Here is a 14,975-nt window from a genome sequence, read left to right on the forward strand (position 1 = left end):
AAAATTAAGAAATTCAGGAGAACATGCTGTGACACAAACCAAACAAAAACAGAAAAAAGATTCAGGGTTAAGACACCTCCTGGCATATTTCTTTCATCTCTATGCATTTCTGAGCTGATATCTCTACAATTTAATGGAAGTTGAACTTGGGTGCAAGGCAACTCTCTTTCATTTATTCTTCCCTAATCTAAGGTTAAAAAGAACAACAAAAATATGTTTTGAATTTCATCCACTCTGTGTTTTCATGTTTTAAGAACATATGTCTTTAACAGCAAATAGCCCAACATTTTATTGTTCAAACAAGATGGCAGAAACATCTGACTGGGAGCTTGTTTCAAAGATTCAGGAATCCTGATGGTCTCAAAATTAAGAACTTAACTCTAGGTGTCTAGTAAACTAGAAGTGGAAAAATGTAAATAATATCCAGCTTGAAACGAATCACATGGAATAAATGCGCAGGGGAGAAAATCAAATAAGGAATTTAGAATTAAGAAGTACACTGTCCTCAGGTTCTAAGCCACCTGGATTTTATTTAGGAAGGAAGAATACAGATACTATGGGCTCTAAGTCTAATAAGTCCACCTCTGGATACCCTGTCTTTGTGATTCACAACCTGAGAGTTAGGTAATGGGTCCCTTTCAATTCTTGTCAACGAGACATAAGAAGTCTCAAGACAAAACTTTTGTGTAATCTAAGAATTCAGGCAAAAAAAGTAGGCTTATCTACAGCAGAGAATCACCAAAATTAGCCATCTAGTAAGTAGTTTATCTGATAGGAACATGTTAACTTGTGTTCTTGTGTGTATTGAAAAGTCATAGCATTTCTAAAGGTTAGAGATCTATTTTACAGTCCCATCCAATATAAAGAAAGATACTGTCTGTGCACCGATTTTAACATTTTAAAACAAAAGGTTTGCCTGTCATTCAAAAGAGTAAATTAAAGACACAGACTCCTAGAGCTTGTACTGCAAGGATGATTATTCTTCAGGAAGAAATACAAACGGCAGTGACCGTTTTATTTTTTTATTCCTTCACAGACGTGCTCAGCCATCAGAAAAGCCTAATAAATCCCTTTTTAGTATGCATTTATGCAGTGATTACATGAACTTTGACCTCTGAAGAGCTGTAGCAATTAGCTTCAGTGTCCAGCATCTTCTTCCACCATTTCCCACTGGCTTCCTTAGGTCTTTCTTTTTCATCCTTCCTGCACTAGGAGGGCATAAAATTTTAAAGTTGACTTTCCACCTGAGGTATCCACTTTTGCACAAGTCAATTTTCCCCCTTCTCCCCCCACCCCCACCCTCCACCGACTCCTGTCTAAACAGCAATCTCAGATGGATATTGGGGCTCTGATTGTCGATATTACTCAAACACAAATGGATTTCAATTCAATCTTGTCCTGTACTTTCGCAAAGAAGATAAACTCTAATGGCCCAAAGAGCTTCATTTCATAGCTCATAGTATCTAAAATAAATCAGATCTCTTATGTCAGGCTAATTTAACATTTTTTAAATATTCGATGTAATTTATTTTAAGTCAAATGAAACCTGGTGCATTGCCAGAAAGCTAGAGGAGGAGGCAGGAGCAGGGCAACTGGAAGCTCCTCTCCCCCCTCCCCAAAAAAAAAGAGCCAGGAAAGGAGATGAAAGTGTTTTAACTTTCTAGTAAACACTGTTTAGCAAAAGAATAATAGGAAAGTTGCCCCTTTCCCAGAGAGGGATGGAACTATAATTGTTGCCTTTAGCAGAGAGCTCAGATAAACCGCTGGGACTCATTCTAAAGTGACCCATCACTGCATTCATCTCTTCTTGAACTTTCGGTGAACCTGAGATTAAACAGGGGTGAGCAGCTAAGCAGTTTGTTGTTAGCAGCCTTTTCAACAACCCTTTCAGACTGAGTAAATATTGATCGGTTTGAATCTGATTGCCCCAGAGGAAAACACCACAGCATCTGAATAGCCTCCAAAAGTAAACTTTCAGAGGTGAAGCCCAGAACAGACTTCAGAGCCACAGCAAGATTTCAACTCAGCTGAATTTGGGGACACCCTGAATTTCGGGAGTACTTTGCATGAATGTGAGGGAAGTGAGGAAAAAGCATTTGCAAACTAGAATTCTATGTTGCATTTATCCCAATTGAGACTCTTGTCCTTTTTAAATTTATCAATAAAATGTCAGTTTCTGTTTTCCCTCTTTGTCATTTTCGTTACCATTGCTGTCATTGTTCAAGAAGCTAACTGTGCTCCTCAGAGACCAGAAAAGAAAAAGAGAGACCTTGAAATAGGATGTGTTAAGCGCCTGGGATTTAATCGATTGCGACAACTAAAAAGATACAAATGTTTTTCTTGTTGAAAGGTATATTAATGTTTCCTAAATGCATTGCGCATTAACTGATTTATTCCACGACCTAGAGAAGGCTTGGGGTGTTTAGCCATAATTTATCGTTCTCCTTTCTGTCAGCTACATTAAAACCAGCACCTTGAAGACTGGAATCTCCGGGATTCCAGCGGGTCGGGCCCTGCTTTTAGATATTGAAATCTCGGCAGTGGCATGCAAATGATCCTTTAACACATTAAAGAATTTGGAAACCAGCCATCTGTTTTGCTGTGTGGCCTTACACTAATAAACAAAAGATACTGCATAAAGCCAGGCGGGGGAAAATGAAAGAAAGAGTTGGCCGACTTTGAAGTTCTCCTCCATCCACTTGAGTCTTTTAGAGGCAACCCCAGAACCCAGGAGCCAAGGGGAGGGCACCCGGTGCCCTTGATATGGCCGCAGCAACTGTGCCTGCAAAGTCCAGGCATGCCGCCTTTGACAGGGAAGTGCAGGAAATCTCATGGGTGCTCTAGGAGCCTGCGATCTTTAAGGTTTTGTAGGCTGTCCTGCTCCCCACCCATCCCCCAGCCCACCCTTTGTAAAACATCCTTTGGAGAGGAAGGAAGTCATATGTCTGTATTTGTTTGTAATGCTGTAAAATCTCTGCACTACCCTTGGGGCTAAGTTAAAGCCTCTAAAAATGTATGAAAGCAAAGGAAAAGTGGAAAGGAGTCTAGGAGAGCTACTTGGAACTCAGATTTGCTGGCCTTTCTCTGAGAGCAGACTCAAGCCTTGGTCAGAAGCAATTTGAATATTGAAAAGGACTTCAGGACAGCTTCCACAAGTTCACCTGGAAGAACCTGTTAAGCTCAAAGAAGAAAATAAAAAACTTTTTTTCAGGGTTATGTGGCATGAAATTAGAACTGAGGACCAATTACAGCCATGAAGGCTATGAAATCAAAGCCAAATCTCATGGGCATGGAATGTGTAACCTGGAGCAGATGGGGGTGGGGTATAGAGGGTGGCAGGAAGGGATAGATATTGACAGGAGGAATGGGAGGGGGGAGGCAGGGCTTTACTGAAAACAGACCACATTCAATTTAAAGAGTGAAATATACAGGAACACTGACAATCTAAAAAGAAGGGAAAAGGGTGGCCTTGGGGCCCCATCCTCAAACAGCTTTATACTGGAGCTAATTAAATGTGAATCTCTTAGCTCTTGGTTCGCTGATGTGAGGAAAGAGTGACTGAAGAGTTTGGGCCTTTGAAGGGGGTTCTGTTTATATATACGTCAACATTCAGTTGGAGGTGAAAAGGTTAGCACTTGACCCAGGAAGTACCCATGTTTGTTTAAAAAAAAAAAAATAGATCTGCTTTATAAATTCCTTCACCATTTTTTCCATTATAAACTTTGATTATAATAAAGAAGCTCTTGTTATTTTAAAGAAAATCAGCTTATTATAGACATTGGTTAGGTGCAATTACATTCATAAGGGAAGCTTCAGCTACATAGTGGAGAGAGCACTTATCTTTTTTTTTTTTTTTTAAGAAAAGTCCCACACCTTGAAAATGCACACCACCCTTCTCCCCTTCCCCACATGAAATGGGCCAACTTTGTAGGAACCGATAGACTGTAGCCAAGCCAAATACACAGATGCATCAGCATATCTGAAACTTGAATATATTTATTACAGACATCTTAAGACCCGTAAACTCTGCTCTGGATCACATCACTCCAGGATCTCAGAGCTGTTCATGATTGTACAGGAAATGGGAAATATCATAGGCTCACAAAGGATAACTGATAGAACTCAGTGTAGTACTTCAAGGACATCAAAACATTGTGCGACATGCAAAAGACTATTCACGAATCACACAAAATATACATTCATTGTGCCATCCATCACATTAACAATTGAGCTGAAGAGACATCAAATCCAGCTAGAATAACTGCAGGAGGAAGAAGCTGGTTTGAATGATACCTTTAGGTTCCGAATAATACAGCACAAAGTTTAAATAGAGTGTGGCCAGAGAAACAAGAAAGGGGTGGGGATGAGGAGAGACTTATGCACAGGAAGAAAGGTTTCTGAACCTTGTATTCTGCAGGCCTATTAACTCACTAAAGGAACAAACCAAGGTTATCCTCTGAGGCATCAGACTGAGTTTAACTGAGAGCTTTTACTCTTTAACTTATAATCACATATAAAATTGTACCAGCTTTGAGAGTTTGCCCACCCTGTTTTAGTCACTTAATCTAAACATTTCTAGAAAATCTATATAAAGATAAATCTCTCAGGACAAAGTATTTACAACCAGCAAACTCACACACATGAAACTGAATTAAATTAAAAAATGAATTAATTGTGTAAACACGCTCATAGTGCATCTCTTCTTCATGAGCTCCTGGACTCTCCTCTCTATCCTACTTTGAGGGCAAAGTAAAGGAGAACAGTAAATATACAGATCGATAAACAATGAGAGACTTCCCTCTGACATGTTTCTGCTGGCAAAGGAGACTATTTTCCAAAGGGTATCTGAAAGGAAGAGTAGGTTCTGCAGAAATCTCCTAAAAGTTGGGAGGGGTGTTAGGGGCCATCAGAAAATTGATGCTGGCACCCAATCTGCATTAAGGAACTAATACCCGCCCCCCCCCACACACACACACCACCACCACCACCACCACCACCACCACCACCACCCCAAATCAAGCTTCTAGCTCAGAATTCTCTGAAAACACATTATTTTGCCCAGGAGCTCCCCAGATAGGATCAGAAAGAAAGAGGCTGCAAATGGAAAGGAAGATAAGCTAAGAATGTGCTTTGGGTAAGAAGTCCCAACCAAGGAGTAGCCTGGGCGTCTGGAGTCTGGGGATGGGCCGGCCTCAGTGGGAGGTAGTCAGAGTGTCTGAGGTAGAAGACCCTGGGGAAGGAACGCAGGGCGAGGAGCTAGACTTCTCTGAGGATTCCTCGGCCTTCTCCTCGCTACCTGGAGGGGTGGCGGGAGAAATGGGCAAGAGGCCTTCTTTCTCTCGTTTCTTTTGCTTCATTCGGCGGTTCTGGAACCAGATCTTCACTTGGGTCTCATTAAGCTGCAGGGACGCGGCAATCTCCACCCTGCGGGCGCGCGTCAGGTACTTGTTGAAGTGGAACTCCTTCTCCAGCTCCGTGAGCTGCTTGGTGGTGAAGCTGGTGCGCACCGCGTTGGGCTCACCCACGTAGCCATACTCGCCAACTTTCCCTGGGGGCAGGGTGGGAAGCGATGAGGGGGGAAAAAAGATACAATTTTACAATCATTACGGGATCCCCTACAGCTTCAGAGCAATATTCTGGTAAAACGGAAATCAAAAATTTCCCTCAACACAAACCGGGCTGGGGAGGGTGAGTGACGAGGTGTAAAGTGTTAATCTGAAGTCAACCATTAGCATGGTCAGACTGGTGATTAATGGAGCCTAAAAATATTAACAGAACTCACCCACGCACACGCACCTTCCCTCTTACTACTATCAGAACCTCTAAAACTCGGCCCCTTTTAAAACACAGCAGTCCCAGATACACCAGGGCAATCTTCCCATGCCCTACAACACCGGTGGAAAGCAAAAACTTTTTTAAAAATATATTAATTTTCCTTGGAAACAAAGCATACAATCAATCTCCTTCTAGAATTATCAAGGCACATCCGTGGAATAGCAAGACTAACCTGTTTTGGGAGGGTTTCTTTTGACTTTCATCCAGTCAAAGGTCTGCGCTGGAGAAGACGTCTCTGATGCAGGGGAGCGACAGGCTTCTTGGTGGCTGGCGTGGAGAGGGGACAAGGAGTTATTATACGTGGCCAGGGCCAGGCTCTGGTGCTCTTGTCCATATGAGTGGTGAATGTACTGAGGCGAGCCCACCGTGCCCCCGGCATAACCCTGGTGGTGGTGGTGATGCTGGACCATGGGAGATGAGAGATTTCCGGAGTAAACAGCGGGAGCGCACGAGGGGTACCCACCACTTACTTCTGCTTCCTGATTTAATGCGTAAGGGCTGTAAGGCGCGCCGCAGTTCTGCGCGCCGTAGCTTGGACCACAGCTCGAGTGGGAGTAGGACACCCCCAGGTTCCCAGGAGTCTGGTAGGTGGCCGGCTGTGGGTGGTGATGGTGGTGGTGGTGGTGGTGGGGCGGGCTGATCTGCACCCCCCTGCCCATTAGGAAGCGGTCGTCGCCGCCACAGCTGTTGGCACTGACTGCACAAGACTGGAAAGTTGTAATTCCATGGTCGGAGGGGTAGGCTCGCGCTGAACAGGTCCCGGAGTCGCCACCACTGAGGATGGGATATTCCAGGAAGGAGCTCATTCTTGCATTGTCCATCTGTCACTGAGTGACCTGGTCCTGCGAAGCCCTGGGTGACCGTGCCAACTTTCTCACTTCCTCCATGGGGCCGGAGAAGAAAAATGATATGAATGTACAGTGCGCAAGAGGGGGGGCGGGAGGGCGGAGGGCGCTACGGGAGGGGCACGTGACTATGCCAACCAATGGCGGAGCTTCCTGCGAAAGTTTGCTGGCTCCCGCGGTGATGGATCACCGTTTCAGTGGCATTTAAATCTCCGGCGCTCCTCAGTCTAGGTGACGCGCAGTCGCCCCCCCAGGCAGCCCAGGCGACGGCAGCAGCTGCGGCGGCTGCAAGGACAGATCCGCAGCGCTGGGGCGAAGGGGAGCAGAGGCTGCCTTCTGCGCGCGCCGACTCCGCTCGCCCGCCCCCCCCCCGCCCCGAGAGGTGGGGGCTGGGAGGCATCCCTCCGTCTCCGCCCCTCCCCATCGCGCACAGAAAGATGAACTGGCAAGAGGTGAGAAGGGAAGAGTGCTCCGCACTCTCTAGGGTCGGGAACCAGCGGGCCGGAGCTCGGAGCGCGCGGAGCAGGAAGGGTAGGAATCCGCCCGGCACCGCAGCCCGAGTTCCCGGCGGCTTTCGCTGCACAGCCTCTGCTGTGGTGCCTTGGGGCAGTGAGGAACGCAGAGCACGGTGGCGTAAGACGAGCCTGGGCCACCAGCTCTCCAGGCTCGGAATGGGGAGGGAAGTGCGAAGAGGGCTGGGTGTGAGGAACCCGTGTGGGCGTGGAGGAGACTAAGGCAAGGAAAGAAACTTCTCTTCTCAACCGAGAGTCTCCGAAACCCACAACCTCCACACTACCTCCCTCACTAACTATGTGTTATGGCGAAGAGGAGCTTCTGTAACTCGACGCCTAGGAGCCGGATGAGCTCTAAGAGCTGAGCTTGCTGGAAAAGGCCGGGGGTGGCCAGGCTCTTCGCTCTCCCTCCCCCCCCCCTCTGCTCTCCGCCCCTTTCTCCTCCCCACTCAGCTTTGCTCTAGGAGCCCTAAGGGATCCGCATATAGCTTGGCGGCTGGATTTTGAGAGGTAGGAGGCGGGGGGCGAGGGGGGAGAGATGACGCTAGCGAACGTGGCCAGCGTGGGGGCCGGGCTGTGCGCTGCAGGCCATCTGCCGGCTCCCCAGGACCCAGAAGCCTGCGCGCTCTTGCTGGAGCCTCAAAGGGCGAGACCACAGCTCCTACAAAGTATTCTGAATTGCCCCCCACCCCAACGTTTCTTGTTTTCTGAAAGGGGGAGGTTAGGAGTTGGTAGAGCTTCCTTTATTCACTCCCCCCCCCCAGTTATGCTGCATGTTTGAAGTGGGGGTGGGGGCTGGCAGGTGGGAGGGGCGGTGGACAGATGGCTGATGGTGGACAGGACATTTTCTTCTCCCCCAGCAACACCTCCTCTCCTTTGACTGTGTAGTTCTTGTGTAAAGCTTCACATCTTTCCCTAGAGAGACACGTGCAAATCTGAGCGTCATCCCAGGCCAGGGGTCCTGTTTTCCATCACCCTCATCCTACCCTGATGCTGCTGGGGTCGTTAATTGCTGCTTACTATTAGGTTTCGTGTCAACCCTTGGCTTGTAGAGAGAAGAGGCCAACAGAGGCCGAGAATTGATGCATTCTTAGGTAAAAGAAATCCAGAGATCACCCAGGAAGCTTTGCAGCCAGTGCTGCATAGATTTTAATCTGACCATGTTTACCCCATGGGAATCTGACAGACGAAATTTATCTGGGGATTGTATTGCATTTAAGGTTCCCACTCCGTCCAGTTTTCCCTCCCCAGTTAGAAGAAGGAAGTTTTACTTGAGGCAGACACATTTCAAATGTGTTAGTCGACCTTTCGGGTTGTTCTGTTTTCCACATATAGAAGTTTCGCCCAAAACCTGTTCTCCCAAGAGGGAGAACTCTCGCAGACATTTGACTATGGATTCCCTTAGTAGCAAAGAAACATTTTCCCTGAACGTTTCCTTTAGATATTTTTCTGTGACCTTTGACCCATCTCCAATCACGGTTAAGAGGGAGCACAGACAGGAAAGGTCACTCCTACCCCACTTTCAGCACCAGGGAAACCTGATCCTGGAGAAGGGAAAAGGCAAGGCGGCCCTCCTGGAGGCGGCTTCTTTGGGAGCACCTAGGCCTCCCAGCGACTGGGAGAGGAGGTGCTCCTGTGGGGGAGGTGGCAGGATATGAGGGGTTCCGTGCTGGCATTGAGGACGATCTGCTCTCCAAGCCGAAGCTCTTCGGTACATTCTCCCCACTGGCCTCATTTCATTGTTGAGGCCGCTTTGTTGGCCTCCACAGCCCCGGCTTTATGCAGCTCCCTCGGCCACAGGGCTCAAGCCACAAAGCCCGCCCGGGCCGCAACCGCACTCCTTCCTCTGCTACTTCTCCGCCTCTGCGCTCCTCATCCGCCTCTCTTCCTGCCTCCGGGGCTCTTTTCAGCGCCAGCAGGGGTGGGTGTATTTCTTGAGATCACGAGCTTGCCCTGGCACACAGGCAGGCAGGCACACCCGGACTCCCCGCAGGCCCAGCGCTCGCAGCCGAGCCAGCTCCGCCCCGGCTGGCCGCCCTGAGCGCTGCTTTCCCAGGGCTGCTCACAAAGGCAACCTCCCTGGCCTCCAGCCCGCAGGCTTCCGTAGCTCGAGTCCTACCCCACCCCATCTCACCCCCCGCCCCCACGAAATCCTGGGGCTCATTCCGCGGGGATAGGAGACCCTCAGTCCGCTGGGGAAGTAGGCCAGCGCCCTAGGACTCGAGCTAAAGTCTCTTTAAACGCCCGGAGAGAGTGGGTGGAAAGCGAGCTTGGTCACTATTTAAAGGATCACAGCCTGCTGGGCTCCAAACGCCTCTTCCAGGCTGCTTCTATTAGAAAGGGAAGGAGTGAGGAGGAGACAAAACGCCGCCAAGGCGGCGAGCTGTTCATGGCATCCGCGGCTCAGCCAAGCTGTTGTTTTAAAAGAGCAATAAAAATGAATTATGACTAAACGCCTTCTAACTTAATGCTTTCGGACGGGGATCCCCGGCAAATACGTAAGAGGATTTTTATTTGTGCGTGTGTTCCTGCAATTGATCTCTTTGATGACATTCTCATTCATAGAAAGCGTTTGATTTATGAGTGTAGGACGAATCTCAAACAGCAGCGGCTCAGCGCTGGCCACTGCCGGGCTGCCCTGCTCCGCGCCGCGCCGGGAGCGAGAGGCCCGCCGAGGTCCTCAAATGCCTCCGCCGCGGCCGGGATTTAGGGGGCAAAGCGGTGGGGTGAATGTAGAGTGCAAACCCGTGGAGAAAGATCTCGATTTCATCATAACTTCCAAGGCCTCTATTAAGAGCTGGGTTTTTAAATTAACCCGCCCCCCACGCATGTTGCTTACACGCTGTGTTTTTTCACCGTAAGTAAGTAGCCATCAGAACAGAGCTCAGGGACAAATAAACATGAGGGGACGTAAGAAGCAGGGAGGAAAAAACAGAACAACCCAGTAACATACCCTAGATCACATTTTATTGATATTTCATTTAAAGTGCTTTTTTCTCTTCCTCTTTCTAGAAACTGGGTTAATTAATAACCTAGGGTGCAGAAACACTCTATTTTAAATTTCAACTTGCTAACCTGACTTCAAAGCTTTAATGATCCATTATTTGCCATGTAAACAGATTTAAGAATGAAATATTGATTTTTCTGACCCTGAAAAAAAAAAATCCTAGAATGCCTGAACCAGAGGATTGGAAAAAAACCCTCTCTGAAGTGCATTTTCCAAGTAGTAACCATCGTTTTGTTTTATTTTCGTTTTTCTCTGTCTTTTAGGTCTGTTTGCCTGGACCCATCAACAGCTGGGAGACTAATCAACCACACTGAAAATGTTGGGGATTTGTGGGGGAGGGGTTAGAATGTAGATGTTTGAAACAAATGTGTATAAATAAATGAATTGTTGATAACTTAGTTATTGACCCGGAGATTGGTAGCTTGTTTAAGAAACTCCATGTTCCTTTTTCCTGGAGTTGATGGTTTGTATAGGCACTTTATTCCTCTATTTCCAAAAGCTTGGGCTTGGCCCAACTCTGAGGCTTCCCAATCCTGTTTCCATTACCAATTTAAATCTATGGCTTAAACCTCTACACTGAAAAAACAAATCCATTCCCTTAAAAAAAAAAAAAAGAAAGAAAAGAAAAAAAAACTTCTCAGACGCCCTAACCATTTTCTGGCTTTCTTTTTTGTGATTGTCTGTTGAAGATTTTGAATGTTCCCCTTAATAAATATATTAAAATTGAAAAAGAAGATGAATTGTGACCAGAATTTTATTTACCAAGTTAGACTAAAAGAAGAAAAAGAAACCGTTAGGAGCCTTGAGAAAGAGGGGGAGAAAAAATAAGAAAGCTACTTATAGCAAAGGAGAATTTATTCTACCAAAAATACGCATGACAATGCATCCTAATACAAAAATAAAAAGAAAGTGAAAATACAATTATATGATCACTTTCTTGCAGGCCTCATATATTGCTTTCAGTAAATCACATAGAGGATTGTTGAATTAAATTTAAAGCAACTAGAACTCCAAAATAATCTGTAAAAGATGCCTCAGAAACTGGGTCAGGGGAATCACTTAAACAGAAACTCTTCAACATTTAGAGGAGGGAAGAGGGTAAGTCAAGAAGAAAATAAAATAAAAATCCACTCTCAGAATAAAAGAAGGCAAAACCACCTGGTCACAGGGGTTTTTGTTTTGTGATGCTTTGTTTTGCTTTAATGTTTTTAGTAATTCAGATGCTGCAAGTCGATTGTGGTGAGTGTGTCTGTAAAAAAGTCAAAGCTGTCAGCTGAAATATCTACGGGACTGTCGAGGGAACCTGGCAAACTGGGTGAGACTGCATCTGAAAGCTGCAGGCAGGAATCTGTGGAGAAAACGTTAAAGTCCTGCAAAGAGGGGACCTCGAGGGCCTCGGGACTGTCATTGTTTAGGCCAGAGCCACAGTTCTGGCCCATTGTTGACAAGCAGTTAGGAACAGTGGGTGACTGGTGCTGAAAATGTTTCAGATTTTTCTCATTGCTGGTTAAAGGCGAAACTGGGAAACTTTGGGAGTCGCCATTGTGTCCATTGGGAGCCTGCTGCTGAGAGAGGGCATTTTGCTGAAAAGTGTAACCTTCCCTCTCCAGAAGGGCCCCGGAGACGCTGAGGGCTTGCTCAAAGAGCGACTTCTCCTCTTCGTCCTCCTCCACTTTCTCAGAGTCTTCCAGGCTTTTAAATTTCCCTTCGCCGTTCTGGTTCTCCTTGCACTGAGTCTGCCTCTTGTGCTTCATCCTCCTGTTCTGAAACCACACTTTCACTTGTCTCTCAGTCAAATCCAGCAGGGCTGCGATTTCCACCCTCCGGGGTCTGCAAAGGTACTTGTTGAAGTGAAATTCTTTCTCCAGCTCCAAAAGCTGCGTGTTGGTGTAAGCAGTTCTCAGGCGCCGGGAGCCCCCTCCGCTGCCATCGGCGATTTCCAGGGATTCTGCGGAAAGGGAAACCAACAAGAGACACACGCACAGTTGGAGGTGGAGGGGTCCGAGCGGGGTTATTCCACTGGAGAATAAATATAGCAGAAAAGATCAACGGCAACAAAATGGCCGCCCCTGGATGCAGTAGAGCTATTGTGCTGCCTTTCCTGGGAGCCCCAGCCCGGGGAGACCCCATCTCTTCCACCTCCATCCGATTCCTGCCTGGAGCTCCCCCCAACCTCTTCATCCGGGAGCAAACTTTATATTAGCCACACCACAATTTATAATTAATGCATCAGCTGCTTAGCTGAGCAAGAGCGATCTATCACTCTTCATTACTGTCAAAAAGCCAAACTCTAGGACAACTAGACAAGAGGAGGTCAGTTCCAACTCAAATAAATCATCCCACATTACACAAGTTAGGGAAAGTTTCCCCCCTCTTCTTAAAAATATATATGTCTCATTGTGGAGTGCAGGATGCCTTTTCTCTCCATCAAACCCACTCCTGAGCCCACAGGGGAAGGGAAGGCAGCCAAGCATCTCTACCTCTCCGCCTTCTCTCCCAGCCCACGCTCCCCTCCCCCCCAGAACCACTCTCGGGGCAGCCCCAAAGGGGAAGAGGGTCCCAGGACTTGGGGCCAAGTCTTTGGACTGACCTTTGTGGCTGAGGCAGGCAGGGCCGGTGGCGGCGGCGGCGGCGGCCGAGGCAGGCGGCAGCGCGGTTTTCTTGGCCGCCTTCTTCTCCTTCATCCAGGGGTACTCGGGAGGCTGCAGCGCGCCGGCGGGCACTGGGCTGCCGCGGCTGCCCGCGGGGCTCGGCTTGGGGCGGCCGCCAGCGCCGTGGCGAGGGTGACTGCCCGGGTTCAGGCTGGGAATGGTCTGCTCAAAAGGAGGAGGAATCAGTGTCGAGTGTGAAAGCGTCGAGGTCTTGATTGATGAACTTTGAAATGTATCAGCGACAGGGGGAAAAGATGTCAGGCACTCAGCGAGCGACGGCTGGCTATTGATAAAACCAATCTCTCGCTCAAATTCGTAATTCATGGCCTTCTCCTTGGAGCCCCCTCGGAGAAAAAGTTCCCTCTTCTGGAGGGGCTTTGGGGGGGCGAGGCCCAGGAAAAAGGCGAGTGCGGAGGGGAAAAAAATCTATCATAGAAGATCGCTGCTGGGGTGTTTTTTTTCTAATTCACTGATTACAGCCGTATGGGGACCGCGCTACTATTAAACTATTGAATTCATGGAGACAAGGTTGAAATTGGACCGAATTGGCTGTCACATGATTGCTTCTGCCCAATGACAATTTGGGCTTTAATCAAAAGAAGCCACTGTCTGTTTGATTGATCCAAAAAAGTCGGGAAGGAACGCCTCATTGGGGGCCAGAGAGGCTTTATTTACACTTTTTTCAGAGCAAAAATACATACATGTGGGTGTGGGTGAGAGTAACCGGGAGTGGTGGGGGCGAGGGTGCCTGCCTGCCTTCCAAACAGCAAGGACCTGGTGTGTGCGCCTGGGAGTGCGTGTGAGTGTGCGAGTGTGTGCGAGTGAGCCCTGCCGCTGGTCCCGCCGGCGGCTGCCCTCTGCCTCCCCCGCACACTCAGCGCATTGTTTGGGACTGTCGGGAAGACGCCTCGCACCTCACAAATCATTTAAGCACCTCAGTCTGACGCCTGCAGTCATTAACAAAGTAATCCATTAATCTTCAAAGTTTTGACACCCGAGGTCCCCGCATTCCAGCCACATAAGTTCTGCTAAGGCAGGAGGAAGGAGCAGAAGAGAGGAGAGATGAGACAGAAGTGAGAGCGAGGGGCAGAGGGAAAGAGAGAGAGGGAGGGAGAGAGGGAGAGAGGGAGAGGAAGAGAGAGAGAGAGAGAGAGAGAGAGAGAGAGAGGATTCTTTTTGAGCCCCCCCCCCTTTATTTCCCTTTTCCTCCTCCGCCTTTTCCAAAACCAGTTCCTGGATAGCAGACCTGATCTCCTCTCTATCTTCCTTCCTCTGTCTTTCCTGCTTTTCCTCTTTTTTTCCCCCTCTTCTCCCCTCTCCCCCTCCCTCTCCCTCCTCTGTCCACCTCTCCTTCCCACCCCCTACAGGCCCTCGGCCCCCTCCCGAAGCCTGGGTATGAGTTCGCGCCCCGGACTGGGACCCGGCCCATTGTTAGCAGGCTTTTCCACGGCAGCTATTGCGTCTGACTCCAGAGGGAAGCGGAAAACGGGAGGAGGTTCTCAAAGCTTCCCGACCTTCCTGCGCCATCAACTTTTCAAGAGTAGCTGGAGAGAGATAGATGCATGTGCCAAGCGAGACAACCACCCCAGATCCATGTGTCCAAATCCCTGTAGCCAGGGCGGCGGCCAGCCAAAGAAATGCCGACCCGAGCAGGCGTGTGCGACTCCTGGCATTCTGGGTTTCATACCCGTAACGCTCGGGTGCGGTGAGTATTTCCGATTTCCAGGAAGTCTGTTGGAAGTTAACAGCAGGGAGGGAGAAGGCTTGTTTCTGTCCTTTTCTTTTTCTTTTCCTCCCCTTCTTCTCCTTGTGGCTCTGCGTGGGGACATGTTGGTTCAGATGCAGTGAGTGCTCCCTGGCAGCTACAATCGTCTTCCTGGGTCCTTGGCCACCAGGGATGTTTGCACTCGGGTTCTGTTGTGGGAAACAGAACCGCGGATGACCCCAAGGAGTAATTATAAAGGTTCTCTTTTTCTATTCACTCTCTCTTATTTTCCACTTCGGAGACTCGAGACTGAGGGTATCCTGGATTGAGCTGGAGGGTTCTAAAGATAATACCTTTAGGTACCAAACAATAACTTAAAAAAAAAAAATCCACCAAGCCAGAAAGAGGGCAGGAAGCTGA

General features: G+C 48.2%; 2 protein-coding genes and 1 long non-coding RNA gene across 4 annotated transcripts; 1 reads left to right on the top strand and 2 right to left on the bottom strand.

The window, feature by feature from the left end:
- Positions 1–3,976: 3,976 nt before the first annotated feature.
- On the bottom strand, positions 3,977–6,741 carry HOXA1 (homeobox A1). 2 transcript variants are annotated; one of them, XM_016135936.2, is made up of 3 exons: positions 6,306–6,733; positions 6,008–6,102; positions 5,423–5,548 (listed from the first exon to the last, which is right to left on the bottom strand). In XM_016135936.2, the coding sequence occupies exons 1-2, from the start codon at positions 6,654–6,656 to the stop codon at positions 6,043–6,045; spliced, it is 411 nt and encodes a 136-aa protein (XP_015991422.1). In that variant the 5' UTR covers positions 6,657–6,733; the 3' UTR covers positions 5,423–5,548; positions 6,008–6,042. The 2 variants fall into 2 exon arrangements, with proteins under 2 accessions (XP_015991421.1, XP_015991422.1); XM_016135935.2 differs by having other exon boundaries at positions 3,977–5,548; positions 6,008–6,741.
- Positions 6,742–6,827: 86 nt separating this feature from the next.
- On the top strand, positions 6,828–10,597 carry LOC107505668. The gene is made up of 2 exons (XR_001595761.2): positions 6,828–7,132; positions 10,463–10,597. It is a non-coding gene; the product is annotated as an uncharacterized LOC107505668 (long non-coding RNA).
- A 439-nt stretch (positions 10,598–11,036) lies between these two features.
- Positions 11,037–14,721, bottom strand: HOXA2 (homeobox A2). Its single transcript, XM_016135933.2, has 3 exons — positions 14,538–14,721; positions 12,790–13,797; positions 11,037–12,147 (listed from the first exon to the last, which is right to left on the bottom strand). The coding sequence occupies exons 2-3, from the start codon at positions 13,172–13,174 to the stop codon at positions 11,408–11,410; spliced, it is 1,125 nt and encodes a 374-aa protein (XP_015991419.1). The 5' UTR covers positions 13,175–13,797; positions 14,538–14,721; the 3' UTR covers positions 11,037–11,407.
- Positions 14,722–14,975: the final 254 nt, after the last annotated feature.

Source organism: Rousettus aegyptiacus, unplaced genomic scaffold (assembly GCF_014176215.1).
Source record: "Rousettus aegyptiacus isolate mRouAeg1 unplaced genomic scaffold, mRouAeg1.p scaffold_m13_p_13, whole genome shotgun sequence".
NCBI classification, from domain to species: Eukaryota; Metazoa; Chordata; class Mammalia; order Chiroptera; family Pteropodidae; genus Rousettus; species Rousettus aegyptiacus.

Bases quoted from the DNA above. Each gene is read 5' to 3' on its own strand.
- HOXA2 (XM_016135933.2), bottom strand. From the start codon at position 13,174: ATGAATTACGAATTTGAGCGAGAGATTGGTTTTATCAATAGCCAGCCG. The intron at 12,148-12,789 runs GTCAGTCCAAAG...CCCTTTCCGCAG, and splicing joins TGCCTGCCTCAGCCACAAAG to AATCCCTGGAAATCGCCGAT.
- HOXA1 (XM_016135935.2), bottom strand. From the start codon at position 6,656: ATGGACAATGCAAGAATGAGCTCCTTCCTGGAATATCCCATCCTCAGT. The intron at 5,549-6,007 runs GTTAGTCTTGCT...CCCTGCCCCCAG, and splicing joins AAGAAACCCTCCCAAAACAG to GGAAAGTTGGCGAGTATGGC.